The sequence below is a fragment of the Schistosoma haematobium genome, chromosome 5, assembly GCF_000699445.3.
Source record: "Schistosoma haematobium chromosome 5, whole genome shotgun sequence".
Classification (NCBI taxonomy): Eukaryota; Metazoa; Platyhelminthes; class Trematoda; order Strigeidida; family Schistosomatidae; genus Schistosoma; species Schistosoma haematobium.
The window spans coordinates 21,001,104-21,020,086 of NC_067200.1; the positions used below are offsets into that span (position 1 = coordinate 21,001,104).

Below are 18,983 nucleotides of genomic sequence, written 5' to 3' on the forward strand. Positions count from 1 at the left end.
TTGTTTTCCAGCAAATCTCTTATATGCATTCAGTATTCGACACGGGAAAAGTACGTTTGGTTTACAGTTAAGTGCATATATCTAGTTTATTTGCATAGTTGAGTTAACGTGTAACAGCGATCGATATAACATCATACACAGAACGTGATGTGAACTTTGTCAACAAAATAATTGGATATAGTCTGGAAGTAAATGTACTTGGAATGCATTCATTAATTGGATGTGAATGAATCAAACTTATTCTTGAGTGCTTCATAGTTTGATACTCTGAGGACAACAAAACTATATGATTTTTTAAGATGATGCTAGTTAGAATAATTTAAAATTAGATGATAATATGTAAGAGTGTTTATTCATTGCCAGAGCAATTTCTTCTATGAATTAACCGACAAGCTATTTGTTTTATTATCAATGTTTTGTGTAGAAAAGTAGACAAAATATTAACAAGTAACACAACGATAAATCGATGATCACCGGCACTAGACCTTGTATTGAAAGTTGATTAATTCACGGCAAAATGTGCTACTAGTTTGGTCATTTATAGATTATAAAACAGAATCACATCTTTCGAATTCGACGACAGTTTCAGTTATTACGATTTCGAAAACACAGATCAGTCTTCAATTCAATAGATGCTTATGTCAAAATGTGAACAAATTGAGTTTTAAAAGTATAATTCATTATTTCATGTTATGAAACAAATGCAAAACTCATTTTGGTCGACAGGCGTTAAAACCATTTTGGTGAAATTACTTTTAAACAAAATCAACTCCTCCAGATTGAAGGAGACCAACATTTTGTGTTACGTAGATAGAGCAAATGATTTTAAAGTGACTTGACAGTGTTATCATTTGAAGTAGATATTTGTTAGAAGGTATCGTGATGATATAGCGCAAATGATGAACAGTAAAGTGATATAGAAGAACACTGATCAAAATGTCAATGAAGAGTTGCAGAAAATTAAGCGACGTATCGTGAACACACTCTTCAAACTTGACAACAGATTGGAACTTTTACGTCAAATTCATGGCCACATTTCTTGTAGGGAAACTGCTGAATCACAGCTGTTCACGAACGACGGTGTAACCAATTACTATTCTACACAATGTTGGTGATGATTATCCACTGAACGCTATCCTATTGCAGTAAAATGGATCAAAATTGTTGTCCGTACCACCACAAGGTGGTTGATAGTTGGAAAGCATGTTTGAACTGATTTAGAAGGCAACATTGTCCGAACACTACGTGTTATACTCGATGAACTGTATTCGTTTGACTTGAACACAATATGTGCTCATTTATTCCTCATAGAATAGTTTAGAATGAGCACTGTGGATTGACAATTCAGTCACGATTATGCGTTTGAATATTACAAAAAGTATCACATCTACTTGAATTCTGTTAATTCAATGTTTGATTAAAAATAAGAAATATGTTTTCAGGAAGTGAAAATAAAGAAAATAATAGAGTACATTTACTCAGAGCGTGATTTGCAAATACCTGTCTATTGACCTCGTTTGTTTTACTCGGAATATTCTTTTATCTTATTTGTCATCATATTCTGTCTAGCTATTCATTTATACGGTATTCTCTCCTTCTTTACAAACCCAATATGTATCTCATTTAGAATAATCATTGTCGCATTCTAATGATGCTTTCATGCGACTGATGATCACCTACGCTCGAAGAACGGAGATGAATTAAATACGCATTTTATGAATGATTTTTACCACTTTACTAAACATATTATCATAAGTAGAAACAAATATTTGGTCGGTCAAAAAGCTTGTGGTTTCCGAAAATATTTTAGTCGGAATTTCATACCCTCAGTACTGATCTCATAAATGAATATGTTCATTGTATGTTATGTCGGAGACTCAACCAATGTCAAGACAAATTGAGTGACATAAGCAGTTCATTCCATCAGCATGATTCAATACAATCTACACAGTGAATTATCACGTTCGTTATTAATTTCCGCGATGTTTACATTGAATTCAAACAATTTGGACAATCGTCTTCCTCACCAGTTCTATGTAATTCGTCAATACTGTTGATTCAGCATGACATTTGTCTGAAACCAGTGACCATTCGATATTTCTGATGGATTCTGCTGTTACGGTAGAACGGAAGACATTTGACTGAATAAAACCTCTATATTGTATATTATTTAGTTTACTGTGTTTCTTGGATGGAACTGTCTTACTCAACTTCTGAACTTGTTTGTTTACATCAATTTTTTTGTACAGTTTGGTTTGTCTTTGTTCTTGGTTTGGTTGTTTAGAGTTGTCCTCCGGGAACATACAAAGTTGAAGGTTTGTTTCTATAATTGTTAGAATTATTGTTAGAACGACATTTGGGTTGACTGTTTTTAAATTGCAAATAAATTTTCGTACCTCAACTGGCGTTTAGTTGTACTGTTGATTTGAGTTCGTAAGTTTCAAATGGGTCGGTGTACCGTACTTCAATAACGGCAACGATCGAAAACGTGAACGTGACATCTACCACAAAATTTATCAATCGAAAATCTGTGGAAATGAAGTTTGTTTATGTGTTTTCCATTTCACTGTTCTTGTATAATAGCTCATATAGCATCTTATTTCCTCCACATTTTCATCGGTGTCCCATGTGCGTGAAGAACATAAGTTGGCATTGTGAATCACCGCACGTAAGATTTCTGATGTAAGATTGATATCTGTCAACTAGGACCATCCAGCTCAGATAATCCCCGATTACTGGATTTCCCAGTGCTATTATTTGCAACATGCTGTCATCATTTTTTAAAGTTGAGTCAGCTTACGCGAATGATTGTCAATGTTTGGCAATAGACCGATATCTTTGAAGATGTGGTGGCTACCTACAGATAAATTAATCATAAACAACAAGTCAAGTGACACAAAATGTATCATATTTTGCAGGTTATCAAGAGATCTGGTGATCCGGTGCGAGGATGATGTTCCTTTGTTTTTGGTTGATGGGTGTTTTTGTGAGTTCACACACATTCAGTGTCACATTCGAGGTTGAAACTAATGTTGAAAGCGTTCAGGTTTTCAATTGTGGTCTAACGTGGATTGGTTAGTTTATTCAACGAAGTCTCAAAGTACATGAACTTCGATCTTCTTTATACAATATTCTAATGATTGTAAATTTTTGTGCATTTATTCCCTCAAATATTTCCACAAATATTTGAAATTAAAATAAGAGTGATTTTTCCATATAGTTAATACGTTTATTCGTGTTTTCATCTCTGATGAATGATTATTACGATTATTACTTCGAATGCAGAGATCAGTCTTCAATTCAATAGATGCTTATGTCAAAATGTGAACAAATTGAGTTTTAAAAGTATAATTCATTATTTCATGTTATGAAACAAATGCAAAACTCATTTTGGTCGACAGGCGTTAAAACCATTTTGGTGAAATTACTTTTAAACAAAATCAACTCCTCCAGATTGAAGGAGACCAACATTTTGTGTTACGTAGATAGAGCAAATGATTTTAAAGTGACTTGACAGTGTTATCATTTGAAGTAGATATTTGTTAGAAGGTATCGTGATGATATAGCGCAAATGATGAACAGTAAAGTGATATAGAAGAACACTGATCAAAATGTCAATGAAGAGTTGCAGAAAATTAAGCGACGTATCGTGAACACACTCTTCAAACTTGACAACAGATTGGAACTTTTACGTCAAATTCATGGCCACATTTCTTGTAGGGAAACTGCTGAATCACAGCTGTTCACGAACGACGGTGTAACCAATTACTATTCTGCACAATGTTGGTGATGATTATCCACTGAACGCTATTCTATTGCAGTAAAATGGATCGAAATCGTTGTCCGTACCACCACCTCTATATTCGTCGCATGTATTTACAAAATAACTATTCATCACTACTCTACTAGTGTGAAGTTGAATGTAAAGCTTCCTTAGATATGACATATATTTGATGTCAGGAAAGAATTGGTTTTTGTGAAGAATGTTCAATTCAACTGATTTCACGTGAAGTTATTAAGCGAACTCAAAGGTCATCAACGGAAAACAAAGTTTTTTAAATACAAATGTCCCCAATAAATTTCTGGTTTTCTAGATTTTCTGTCAAAATTAAAACACTCAAGTTTAAATCAGCGTTATAATAATTTGCTGTATTTTATCACCACACCTTGATTTAAATCTGGAATCGCATAAACTCACTCTATTACTACAATCGTCATCAAAATAGTTCAAGTATTTATAAATAATTGCCTACTCAAGATACTGAACGTCCTTTGAACGTTTACCTCCAGCAACAGCCTATTGTGAGAGAGAAAAAACAGATGTTAGTTGAAGATAAAATTAGGAAGAAAACCCTGAGGGTGAATAGGACTCATATCGCTGAAATAATCAAAGTGCATCACGATGCAGGCCCTACCGTGAAATCCTAAATGAGAATGGAAAAATGAAAGGTCAAATAACACTATCTCGATAACATTCTATTGATTGTTGCTTTATTACAGTTATAAGTTAATGACTAGCTCAACTAGAGCAACTTGTTCGTCACAGAGTATTTGTTCAGCATATTAAATACACAAGTAGATACATGAAGACATCACTAATAACTTCATAATTTGAATCATATTCTTACAGAGTACAGAAACTGAGTTACATCATAAAATACATAGACACGTTTTCTTATCACAATTAAACACTGCTCAACGGCAATGAACGCACAATATTTCAGCATAAAGAATTGTTATATTGATGAATTCACGAAACCAAACAACAAATGATTTATTCGACAAGTGATTGTTTAACTCGAGAAATCAAAATTTTGGCAATTGTCAACATGCTACCGAATTGAAAAAACACAATCCTACTGTGCCAACAGAAAACACCTATTTGCAAATATCATCCAAATTAGGGAATAGACATCAAGAGGCTTTGTGATGTCATCGTGCTTGAAGTACTTGAAAACAATAATGTATGTGACAACAGTTTAACACAAATGTGCACCTAATGGATAAGAATGGGTCAATTGTAATAATTCACAATTTTAATCAGTAAATGTTGGTAGTGTGCCGAGACGACTGAAGAATAAAGGAATAGGACGTGACACTTCTGCCCTCAGAATCCCGATGTCAAACGGTAAGTCATTCTGGCCACGTCAGTGCACAAATCTCTCATCAGAACCTATTCTGGGCCAGCTGATTTTCGTTTTTGTGAGATCTCGAACGGTCACTTGCAAGTTCTGTGTGACCTAACTTGAATACGCGTTGAAGAATTGAGTTATCCACTGGTTTGCATATCCCTGAGAAATTCAAAAATCGGCATGTCGTTGGTGTGAATGTTTTCTGCGATTACCTGAGTTGGATGCTTCAAGTTCATACATAACAGTCATAGACCAGAAATTCGACTCGATTTGATTCACATAGCTGACTCAACTTATGTTGTTTACGGATATGTAAGTTGATAAAAGTTTGCAGGAAAAAAGGTGTCACATGAGTTTGTATACGAGACCTGTCTAATGGAAAATCTCAAAGAGAGTTGATTTCTATGGATTTTTGACTGATGAAGTTTGTGGTAGAATCCATCAGAAATATGGCATAATCACTCATTTCCGACAAATTTCATGCCTGATCAACCTTGGTTTTCGGCAGAAAGTAAACCGATGACTTTGAATAATGAGTTGGTTTCATTGAACCATTTATTCCATCCTTGTTATGAAATATGCAATCAACACTTCTCATTGAACTATTGTCATTTTAACATGTTCCTAATGAGTGACAGATAGCTGGATAACATTCCTCCATATTTTATGATTCTGTAGCGTGGTGTCGAGTTGAGATTAACTATGAACACCGCTACAAAGAAACATGTGCCAAATAAATCAGAAGGCGAAGGTTGGACGTAACCAAATAAATCCATAAAATCTCCGAGAAGCCAAATATCAGAAGACAGTTAATGGATCAAATCGAGATGTATTCGCTGGCGATCTCGTGGCATCGAAAGGATACCGAGATCGTGCCAGGATACAAGCTTGGTTACAGAAGGTAACCGAATTCGCGCGAAGTTACAATCAAAAAGTGTAAGTATAAGAATGGAAGCACAAAATAGCTGTCATTAGCACAGTCAAACAAAAGCACACTAAAACAAGCACTGGTACAGTTTGTTATAATAATAATTGTTTTTATTAAACCAGTCGTGTTCTCGTGATAAATGTGAGTCACTACAATTCTGTACAATCTGTGACCCACTACCCTTCTATTCATGGTGATTTCGTCAATTTAAACAACACTTTTCCAAATTTTATCACAAACAACTCTATATCATTGGAAAAGCGAGCCAAACGTCAACATGCAAGCAAACTGATCTCGGGTATGCCAGTCAACTGAAATTTCGATCAGCACTCGAGATTAAATGGAGCAAGAAGAATCGGTCAAGCAGAGTGACGTGGATTAATTTTAATTTCGTGATGCATCTTCAATAGTCCTTACCTAATTTACACATCAACTGGAAGCTGCTGCTACACTATTTATCTACATCTGTATTTGTTCGTGTGTTTCGGATAGGACGGCTAAGATCTGAATCATCTGACTGGTCATAAGTTGTCTACAACATTCCGTGTCTTCCGTCATATGTCGAAGTCTTCATAATCCAGTCGACTATCGGAAGAAAGAGGGAAGCGGATAGTAGACATTCTCTGTTCTTGTTCGGCTGTTTTTGATTTCTGTCTTTTTATTCTTCTTTTCTTCGGTGTTGTCCAGTGTTCCTATGAATATTCTTATCTCATGATGATATTTCTTGCGGTTCAGAGCCTCCTGACACTTTGAACTTGATGGATATTTGATGCATTTCCAGTTAAACTTCATGGTAGATTTTTCTGCCTTCAGTCGATTCTGTAAGGCTTGAGACTTGTCGTTGAGAGCTATCGTTAATTCTTTCAGTTTCTTGAAATCAAGAAGGAAGGCTGTGTTGAAGTTTTGTAATTCTGTGTCGCCAGTTGTCCGGTGTTTCTTATATTGGCTACCTTCAGGTGATATCGGAAGCTAAGTAAGCTCTTCTCATGTCTCTCAAATCTCCCATTGTCCTTCGGAATCTTTTATTAATGCACATATGAACTATCTGGTTCCATGTCGCGCGATCCAGTGAGATTCACAAAGCTATGCATTGGTTGTTGGACGCAGCAACGTTCTGGTGACTTCAGAAGAAACGCAAATTTCCCCAAAAGGCTTCATAATGTGTGGTTTCAGGTTAAGAAACGCCTCTTTATCAACATGCTGTGCCTCCATTAATATACTTTATCAAGGCGTTAAGACCTGGGAAACTTCACTGACCTGAAACGGACGAATGACTGAAGTGTTCTGCAGACAAACAACCATAGAAGGATACGCTTCATACTGGGCATGAAAGGCTGTCTACAGCACGAAACTACTAAACGTCTTGCGACACTTCTACAAGCGTTATATCAGATGAGCATGTACACCATGCTTGACTTGTTTGATTTCATCAGAATAGGGTTGTAAAGATTATCAAGTTTTCGATTGAGATCATGAACCTAAAGGTGTTAGACCACCATTGAAAAAGTGGGAGCACTGGAAGGCCGCTTCGTCCTATTGTAGGACTCCTCAGCAGTGCGCATCAACGATTTCGATTACCGGATTCGAACATAGTGGACCCAATAAACCCAGTGGAGCTAGTCCGTGTCGGGTAGAGACAGGTATCTACCTCAGTACAATGGAAGATTGTGGCGCAGTTTTGTGGATTGGTTGAAATGAGACATTAACACCGTTGGATGCCAGCTGGTTCAGTGATCTAGAGGTTAAGCATTCGCGTGCGAGATTGTTTGGTTTCATCTATTCAGTCATCAACATTGACGACGTTATTAGGTGTTATTTCATTCTTCACCAATATTGACTGTACTGAAAGCAACAATTTGGACATCAGTCTTTTAATACATCCACTGTAACTAGTACGATTCGCTTTCCATATACACTTTCAACCTATTAATGAATCGTATAGACAAAGAGATGATGCAACGATAGGCACACCACTCAAGCTCACCCCAGTTAACATCCAGCGGTCAGTCTCGTGAACACGACCCTTCGACTTATAATTTACATTTCCCATTTATATACGAGATATACATTTAAAACATTCTTCCTTCAGAAGAAAACTTGTAACTCAATTTCACATTACACAAATCAATTGTCGGTCATCTGTGGATTCACTTGACAATACGTCGTAGACGAATTTGAAATTTCCCTCAATTGATATTCTTATGAATAGAATGTCAGATAGTATCGTAAAATTTCGTTGGAAATCTCACAAGTAAAGTTTCAATATACATTTCTAAATCATGCATAATCACAGACATTTGAACTCAGAAGCAGTACGATTCAGTGGCTCACATACCTTATCCGTGCAAATGATTCAACAATTTGAACTGAACTGTCAACGATAAAGCACCACGTCATAACTCTCATTCTATCATCACTGTAGAATCCAAACTACGGTTTGGATGTTGAAGAATAGCCTTCCGGGGACTTTAGACACGCGCCCTTTCCCGTCGAAATCAAAACAAGTAATCGGGTATATAGCGGTTCTATAATTCATCATAAATTTAAATGTAAATCGTTACCTAAACAAATATTATCACCCGGCTATTCAACCAATAATTGTTCAATCAATCAAATCTAAATTACAATAAGTGAAGAAGTTGATAGAAGATGAGGGAAAATTACCAGTCACAACAAATGAACGTTATTCTATCCTGACTGGATAGAACACACACAAAAGGAGGAGCAAATCAATATGGCTACCGCGAAGAACATGTGTCAAGTGAAACAACACAGATGCACTCCAGGAAGAAACACAAACTTAGTGAATGCGTAAGAATAACAAAAACTATAATAAAAAAATACAAGTATTAACAATTCAAATGTAATCAAAATACAAGAACATACAACTAAGGGGATCAATAGGAACAAAGTACAAGTATATACATGGAGGGATTTTCATCAACACACAAAACATTCAAAATGGATCTTACAATCACCATATAACAATCAAACTTCTTTGACACCATGGAGTACCTGAGAAAATCGTCAACACCATACGTAATTCATACAACGGACCACACTACAAAGTCGAGTATGGAGCACAGATGACAGATACATTCCAACCAAGCATCAGAGTCAGACAAGACTGTCTACTTTACGCCTTCCTCATTCTTCCAGTGGTCCAGTGAATTATGAAGACCTCCACGTCTGAGGGAAAACACGAAATACAATGGACAGCCCAGAGCCAATTAGACGGTTTGGAATCCGCAGATGACCTAGCCTTCCTATCCCATAAACACCAACAAATGTAGATAAAGGCATCCAGTGTAGCAGCAGTCCCTTCATCAGTAGGCCCCAACATACACAAGAAGAAAAACAAGGTTCTAAATTACGACACGAAGAACACCAATACAATCACTCTTGGTGGCGAAACTCTGGAAGATGTAGAATCCCACACCTACTTGCGATGCATCATCGATGAACAAGGAGGATCGGATGCCGATATAAAGACGAAGATGTGCAAAGCATGGGCCGCATTCCTAAAATTGAAAAACATATGGAACTCATAACAACTTTCAACCAACATCAGAGACAGAATCTTCAATACCAACGTCAAGACAGTTCTGCTCTATGGAGCTGAAACTTGGAGAACTACCACAACCATCACGAAGAAGGTATAATTATTTATGAATAATTCTCTACGCAGGATACTCAACATCCATTGGCCGGATACCATCAACAACAGCCTTCTGTACGAGAGGACAAACAAATTTCCAACTGAAGGGGAAAGTAGAAAAAGATTATGGAAGTGGATAGGACATATATTATGGAAACCACAAAGATGCATCACGAGGCAAATCCTGAAGGGAAACGAAGAAAAAGAATACTAAAGAACACATTACGTCGGGAAATAGAAGCAAATATGAAAAGAATGAAAAATAACTGGAAAGGATTGTCCAAGACATGGTTGGATGGTGAGTGGTGGTGGGAGGACTATGCTCCTCCACGAGAAGTAACAATGGTTAATACCATCTAATAGTGTTTACTCGTTGTTGTTGTTGTTATTGGTTTTGTCTTCTAGTGTCATGTTCATATCTCCACTTTCTTCTTCATCATTCTCAGGTTCACTGATCATCTATTTCACACACATCAATTGATCTTATTGATTATGTTTGATTTTCATGTGGTGGTGACGGTGGTGGCGCTGGTGGCTATTTCAACCCGTCAATGATATCTGAAATCAATGAATACTTTATCAATGTGATCACTTTCTATTTCTTATCAGATCCATTATATCTACGAAATGGATCCAATATCAGTGAATGATTTAATTGAAATAAAATGTTATTAAACAAATTGTTTTTATTTGGCGCTTATCAACAACATCGTCAATTTTTCTCATAATTCATAGTTCAATTATAACAATATTTTATCATAATACTAATTTGGTAACAAGATAGTAATTAAATCTTGTTATGAGGTTACGACGGGTAACACCATTCAATATTTATCAGGTTATCACTAATTAAGTTTTTCTTATTATTAACTCATTTGGATAACTTTGTTGTTGTAGATTAAACTTTTACCTTATATGTTCCGCTATTTCTTTCATCACAGTAGGCGTTGAATTCAACTTATTGTATAAATGTGCCTAGACAACATATTTGGTATTTACAAAATGATAAATGGATAAAGTTCATATCTGTCATTACGGTAACAAAATTTATATTAAAGAATGTATAACATTTTTAGAAGTATTTCTGTGTGAGTTATGTGAACGGGGGGGTGGAAGGATTTTATTTGGACACGAACATTAATCCAAACTTGGATATAAATAGAATAATAAATCATAGTATATAAGCATATGTATTCTTGATTACACTTTGTATTATTATGTTGCATAACATGAAGTTCTATTTCGTTATATCTCTTCTCTTGTCGTTGGCGATCATTACAACAAATTTTGAGTAGTATATGAATAATAACATTGACAATATACTAACTTAACATTCATTATATACAATGTGATGTGATATTTATAAAGAGAAGGGGGTTTTGTAGAGATTTTAATAACTCAGGATCGATAAGTGCTGGATTTGAATGCCGTGGACGCTCACTGTTGAGAAGTCACGTACTAGGAAGAAACGGTCATCCAGTGCTTCCAGGTTTACCATAGTGATCTAGCTCCAATTGATTCATGATCTCAACTATTAAAATTATTATAATATCCACAAAAACCGTTTTTGATAATTTAATGTACTTACTTACTTAAGACTGTTACTCCCAATGGAGCATAGGCTGCCGTACAGCATTCTCTAACCAACTCTGTCCTGGATATTCTTTTCTAGTTCTATCCAACTGTTTTTCATTCTTCTCATATATGTATCCATTTCTCGGTGTAATTTAATGTAATTGTTAATATTTCTTTAAATAAGAAAGAATAATGAGTGTATTCCGTTTATTAAAAAAATATTTAATATCAGATGGGTTTTGTAGATGTTATAGTAAGAAATTCTAGTGAGAAGTAGTGACCAGTGGAGTTCAACCAGGACTGTTGTGAGATAGTAATTCACTGAAGACAGTGGTGGATGTGTCGTTCAACTTCGTGGATTAGTTGAAGTTAGACATTAACACCGTTGGATGCCGGCCGGCTCAGTGGTCTAGTGGTTAAGTGCTCGCGCGCGAAACCAGTAGATTCTGGGTTCGAATCTCGCAGGGGGCGAGTTCGTGCATGCGCAGAGCTGAGGAGTCCAACAATAGGACAAAACGGCCGTTCAGTGCTTTCGGATTTTCCATGATGGTCTACTTTCAAATGACTGATGATCTTAACCATTTAAAAAAATAGTTCTTTAGTATGCATCTATGATGAATTTACAATCGGTTACGATTGTGTGTTTGTAGTAAATTACTTTATGACTATAAAACATTAATTCATAACAGTTGAATGAGTTGACATGATTCTTTGAGTATATCAAAGATGAACATTCAATAGACAATCTTAGATTAAGGAAATTTAATGACTCAAAAGATGGTCTATTCATTTTTTGAATACTACAAATTGAAATCCATCATTGATGCTTCAAGATCTATTAGGTTGGTTAGTTAAACATTTTAAATCAAGCTCTCTACTTTCTAGCATATATATATATATATATATATATATATATATTATTTATGTGAGATGATATATAAGCTTTTAGTAAACCATTTACAATATTTCTATTTGTGTAGGTAACAGAAAGGAACATAGCAATCAAAGTATTCAAAATGATTAGAATGCAGTAGTGTCTTTAATCTGTTAGATGGGTAAATAAAATCAGCATAGATACAATAATGGTTAAATTTGTTTAATCTGGTTGGTGTTTTTTCTTTTTGGAAGATGTTTTCTACAGGATGAGGTTGCCGACCTCATGTCTAACCCTCCTCCTTTATTCTGGGCTTGAGATCGGCAGTAACTCTAGCAGAGATACAGGCGGAGTTAGATACAATAATGATTATGAAAATAAGCATTTTTTCTTTTTATGTAAACAAACCATGTGATTAATAATATTATATTATATTTCTGACCGCTTCTTCAGAAGTGATTTACATTAAGCTGTGAAACGTTATAAATACAAGTTTTCTATTTATTGAGATAGTAACTCACTGAAGACAATGGTGAACGGTGGCTCGGTTTCGTGGATTGGATGCTGGTCGGCTCAGTGGTCTAGAAGTTAGACGTTCACGCGCGTCCTCGGTTCGAATCTCGTGAGGCAAGATCGTGGACGCTCACCTTTTAGGAGTCCTATACTAAGGCGAAACAGCCTTCCAGTGCTTCTAAGTTTTCCATGGTTGTCTAACTATTAAACTACTATATAAAAGTTTCTACAATTAGTATATCACTCCATCATGTTGTGGACCTGTTAAGTGTAGTGCACTCAGTTATAATAGAAGAAAAATTACAACATAACAAAAGTGATACCTCTAATTAATTTCTCCAACTAATTGACTAAAAGAACCAAAACACAACGTTAATTACTGACTACCATACACTCAGATGACTTGACAACATAGAGTCTATCGTTAGCCTAAATACAATATTCAATTGAAATTTCGAACACTTCATAGATTATAGTCAGTTGTCTAGTATGTTTTTTATAATGAATAAATTCGTGTTTAACCAGATTACTATTTAGTTTAATATAAACAACAAATTCACGGCATATTGATGGATTGATTCTATCTAGCTAGGTACAATATGAATGGAAAGTGAGTTCATTTTGAATGTAGTACATTTTTCGTGTCTACAGGTAACCCTCGTGCTGTTGATAGAAGAAACCAGACAAGTAGTGAATAGGTCTTTATTTCGATCTTAGCGCAGTCACAGTGGAGCGTGGGATTATCTGTTCAGACAAACAAAGACTCTCAACATTCAATATAAGATAATAGGGAATATAACGCTTATACAAAACAAGGAAGTGAATGAATACTTGAACAATACTGTTTTGGCATATGCTTGGTTGTTTGGGGTCAACTCTTAACCAACCAACCTAAGCTGTTACATTACCTTCCCCCTAGAATCGACTTCCGTAGGAACGTCGGTTCGATTAACCTAACTATCGAAAACACCTTAGTTCTATTTCTCATCCCAAGGGAAAATTATCAACTCGCCCACTGTTTGACTTACAATCAGTGACGACTGACGCTGTCAACGATAGTCCATAGATGTCTCTTCTTTACTAGCTTGTCATCTTATTTTGTAGCATGTGATTTCTTCTACAACTGTCGCCGACGGTTTTCTGCGTGCTTTCAAGAGAAAGTGTGAGAATGTGGAATAAGAATATCTGAGGAAGTGCCGCCAGCGGGCTACCTTACACCATGTTGGTGAGGTACGACTTTTCCGTGCTCAGACTGGCTATCAGGTGTTTACTCACCTGCCTCTTGAGTCGCCCTCAAAATTAAGCAAACCTGAAGAACTGCTCCACTGCCTGCATAAAATAATAAGATACAAAATGGAAATACATAAATGTAATTGATAATTGTTCGGTTCCATGTAAGTGCTTGGTCTCCAGAACGGATTGGTATTCTGGAAGGGAATAGATATAGTGTAGATATCTTGTGCACGAAAAACCATTAAAAAAATACTCTTTTGTAATGCATATATGTAAAAGGGTGAACTTGCTAGAAGTTGGACTCCTTAATTAAATCGATCAAACGCGTGACCTTGAGCCTGTGATGACCGCGTTTTACAACTAGGTACGTAACCAAGGGTGCATCAGAATACTCCACAAAACGGAAAAGAATATACGGTTAGGAAGCAAAAAAATGTGTAGAGTATGCGGATCAAGTACAGTTGTGTCAAATACCCTTTTCTTGTTTGATTTAGGTATGCATGATATATTGAAGCAATATTTCGTCAATGCATCCAAGTAACGAATTGGTTTGCACCTCAAAAGTGTGTAAGTCCTATTACTCATTAGTATTATGAGTGATTAATTGGTGTAAGGAAATATTGAAGTCAATTCCCTCGTGGTCTGATGTGGCTTAACGGCTAAGCACGCGGTCTAGCATTCAGGAGGGCAAAGGCTCGAGTGCGTGTGGGACCTGCGTTTTTGTTCACCAGACCCACCTTCAATACGACGTTTGTTGCCCGGAAGTCGCGCACATATGAGAGAAAAAATGACAAGAGGACAGATTGATATATCAAGGTGCCATATTGGAAAAGTATAAGTTCTTTGTTTACATGAATATTATTACTATAGAAAAAACTACAAGTTTAGTAAATTTCCATTTTACGTTATATTTAAACCAACGAATATATATATATATATATATCAGTTATTGACATAAAATGTCTTATTTATAACGCTAATGTTAAGTTCCAGGACTTTGTATGGGCTACTAATAATAATTGGTTTAACGTTAGCATAGTCGTGATATTCATATTGTCAGTTCAATGTTATGATTACTAAACAGTTCCCTTATAAGTTGTTTAAAATTAGGTATGTGGAATCAATGCGGCTGACATAGTAACCTTACAGTAACGCACTGTACTATATCTTCACGGTTATTGATTCTTAAATGTCAGAAATTAAAAAAAATCTGAATATTGCCAATAAAGATGGGTTATATGATCACACTAAAAAGCATGGTGCAGGGAAACTGGTTAAGTCATTACGTAAGTTTCCTAAACATGAAAAAAAATGATGAGAACTTTAATAAGTACTTGACCATGGTTTAATCGAAAATGTTTTGTCTAGAAAACTACTTATTAATAGTAGTATTAATCGTATCAAGCTACTAAACATATCCTCAACCGAAAACTTTTAGAAGTAGTTCATATGGTATATATGTATAGCCAGTCTACGTGAAAAGTGTATATAAATATATAAGAAGTACAGCCAACATAGTTAATTAACCAGAAAAAGAAATTATAAAACTCGCCTGGGTTGCTTTTAGAATTCGTTGTATTTGCTAGTGTTAGTTGTATGAGTTTGATTAAAATCCTCACCCATCGTTTCGGAATACCTAGCTTATGTGTCCAGTATTTAAAAACAAATATTTAACATAACACTTATATATCAAAGGGAAAAGGTCTGGGGAGTTGTCGGTGAGGCGGAATGAGGAAAAAAATTATTTTTAAGTAGATGCAGGGTGTGATTAGCTGCGTGGTTAGATTTTATCCTGCAGCCGAAACTGTCAACATCCTTGACTGACTAATTGGATGTGCCCAGCGAACCGTTTTAGTCATTTGTAAAGATTTATTATCTTTACATTTCGATTCCGTAATGGATTTGTCAGTTAAACGATCTAACAACACGTATGGTGGTTCATGATCTAGATAAGCCGGCTTTAGCCTATCAATACTTACTGTGTCGATGTTTCCATGTTTTTCTATAACGAAATATTTAGATTTTCTTGAGACGACTTTGAAAGGACCTTCAAATGGAGGACTGAGTGGTGCTTTTATTTTGTCACATCTTATCCAGACGTGCGTGCAATTGCTTAGGTCTTTAGGTATATATACGGCGCGCGATTGTTCATGAGTATTAATCGGCTTATTTTTAGACATGTGGTCCCGTAGTTGATCTACATAATTTTCTAAATTAAGTTTTTGACTGTTAGTATTAGGGTTAACAAATTCACCTGGTAGTCTCAGAGTTGTTCCGAAAACCAGTTCCGCAGCTGGACACTGTGCGTCAGTTTTGACAGATGTTCGTATTCCCAACATAACTAACGGTAGGAATTCTGTCCACTGATTGGGGTTTGAGTGAGATATAAGGGCGGTTTTTAGCTGACGGTGAAAACGTTCTACCATCCCATTAGCCTGAGGATGATATGCAGTGCAGCGTATCCTATTGGAGCCTAGAAGTTTAGCCAAGTTATTAAATAGTTCGAATTCGAATTGCGCTCCTCTATCCGTCGTTATTTTTATGGGTGTACCAAAAATGGTTACCCAGTTCTGCATGAAAACTTTGGCTACTGTTTCCGCTGTGATGTCCGCTATCGGGATGGCTATAGGGAATCTGGTAAATCGATCTATGCATGTAAAAAGATAATTAAAACCGTTTGAACGTGGTAAAGGACCTACCAAGTCGATATGCACATGGGCAAAACGTGCATCTGGTTGCGAGAAAACACCTATGGGTGAATTTGTGTGACGATTAATCCTTGATTGTTGACATGCTGAACACTCTCTAACCCATTTGTGTACATCCTTCTGTAAATTCGGCCATATATATCTGGCATTGATTAGTTTTGTTGAAGCTTTTGCGCCAGGATGAGACAAAGAATGAAAGTTATTATATATCAACTTTCGAATACTTTTGGGAACGAAAGGTCGCGGCATTGCCTTGGTCGTGTCACAATAAATTAGAATACCATCGATAGGTGATGGGAACTGTTTTAAATTAAGACTTGAATTATTTGTTTTAAGCAAATTTTGTAACTCTAGATCCTGCTCTTGTTCGTTTCTCAACGTCTCGAAGTTTACTGTAGACTGCTGTAGCACGTTCATTTCTAGTCTAGATAAAGCATCTGCCGCCTGATTGTCCTGACCTTTGACATGTCGGGTATCGCTTGTGAACTGTGATATATAGTCAAGGTGTCGGACTTCTCGAGGTGAGTATTTATCAGCTCTCGCTTTTAGTGCATTCGTTAGTGGTTTGTGATCCGTAAAGACTATAAATTCCCTGTTTTCTAACATGTGTCGGAAGTATTTAATGGTTAAGTAGATTGCAAGAAGCTCTCGCCCGAAGGTAGAATACCTTGTCTCTGCTGGAGCGAGTCTTTTTGAGAAGAAAGCAATTGGTTTCCAGGCGTTTTTAACGAGTTGGTTAAGGGTACCGCCTACTGCTTTATCTGAAGCATCCACCATCAAAGCAAGTGGGGAAAGAGAATTCGGATACATCAACGTAGTTGTTTGAGCTAATTTATCTTTAAGCTGTTTAATAGCTTCGACGGCATCAGAAGACAGTTTGAATTCTTTTGGTTTTCCTTTAAGTGAATCTGTCAAAGGTTGCATTAATTGTGCACAACCTGGTATGAATCTGCGATAAAAGTTGACTAGACCTAGAAAACTTCTCAGTTGTGTTAGAGAACTAGGTATGGGGTATTGTTTGATGGTGTCTACTTCTTTTTTGATCGGTTTAATCCCTTCTGGGCTAATTGTGTGACCGAGGAATTCTAAAGTTTGAACACCGAAAACACACTTACTGTGATGTATGTTTATTCCATGTTCATCCAGTCTTCTCAACACTGCTTGTACATGCTGTTCGTGTGATTGCAAATCGGGGCTGGCAATTAACAAGTCGTCTATATACCCCTGCGCAAATGGCATATCTCGAAGTAGGTTGTCTATGAATCTTTGAAATGTCTGTGCCGCATTTCTCAGGCCGAATGGCATGCGTACAAACTCGAATAAGCCAAAGGGTGTTGTAATAGCTGTCTTGGGAATATCTTCATCAGCCACTGGGATATTGTGATATGCCCTGACTAAGTCAATTTTAGTGAATATGTTCATACCCTGTAAACCGTTTGTGAAATCTTGGATATGTGGTATTGGGTACCTATCTGGTACGGTTTGACGGTTGAGGGCTCTGTAATCCCCGCACGGTCGCCAGTCACCTTCATTCTTCTTTGGGACCATATGCAAAGGGGATGCCCATTGACTATCAGAGGGACGGATAATACCCAGTTGTAGCATATAATCAAACTCGGCCCTAGCGATTTTGAGCTTATCTGGTGCTAGTCTCCTGGGTTTTTCAAAAACCGGTGCACCTTCGGTTTTGATAGTGTGACTTACTTTTAGTTTGTCTTTGGAAGGCTGTGGGTTTGGTTTAGTTAAGTTTGGAAATTCCGCGAGTATATCTTGGAATTTCGCTGTTGTTACTGGAGGGGTTTGAATCAAATTAAGAGAGCTGATGTGACTTTCTTTGCCTTTTGTGTAATACGAAGTTTCTTTTAGTGTTAATCGCCGTTTCTTGGTGTCAACAAGAAATTCGTATCTCTCTAGAAAGTCCATCCCCAGTATTGCCAGATCTAAGTCGGCTACCGTGAAAACCCAAGGGAATTGCCTCCTGAACCCCAAATCTAGGGTTAAAGTTTTCTGCCCAAATGTCGCAATTTTAGTTTTATTTGCAGCTTGAAGTGTAATTGATGATGTTTCTCGACTAATCTGTTTTATTTCGAGGGATGATGCTAAGAGCAGCGCCAGTATCCACCAAGAAATCCAAGCCAGAGTTTCTGTCTCTAACACAAAACAAGCGACTGTTTAGGCGCCCCTCCTCAGTCGTCGCGACCTGGGGAGGGGTTACTCGTTTCCCGCTGCCTTAGAATTATGCTTAGGCCAGGCGCATGGTTGCATGCACTTGGTTGAGTTCACACCAAACTTCCAGTGGTACCAACAAAAATGCCCAGGTGGTCTGGACATTTGTGACCTCTCTTGTGACTTGGACCGTGGT

General features: G+C 36.7%; 1 protein-coding gene across 1 annotated transcript; it reads right to left on the reverse strand.

Annotated features, from left to right (window-relative positions):
* Positions 1–1,709: 1,709 nt before the first annotated feature.
* On the reverse strand, positions 1,710–2,442 carry MS3_00000741 (uncharacterized protein). Its single transcript, XM_051208393.1, has one exon. It carries the CDS (start codon positions 2,301–2,303, stop codon positions 1,998–2,000), a length of 306 nt encoding a protein of 101 aa, XP_051065166.1. The 5' UTR covers positions 2,304–2,442; the 3' UTR covers positions 1,710–1,997.
* Between the last annotated feature and the right edge of the window lie 16,541 nt (positions 2,443–18,983).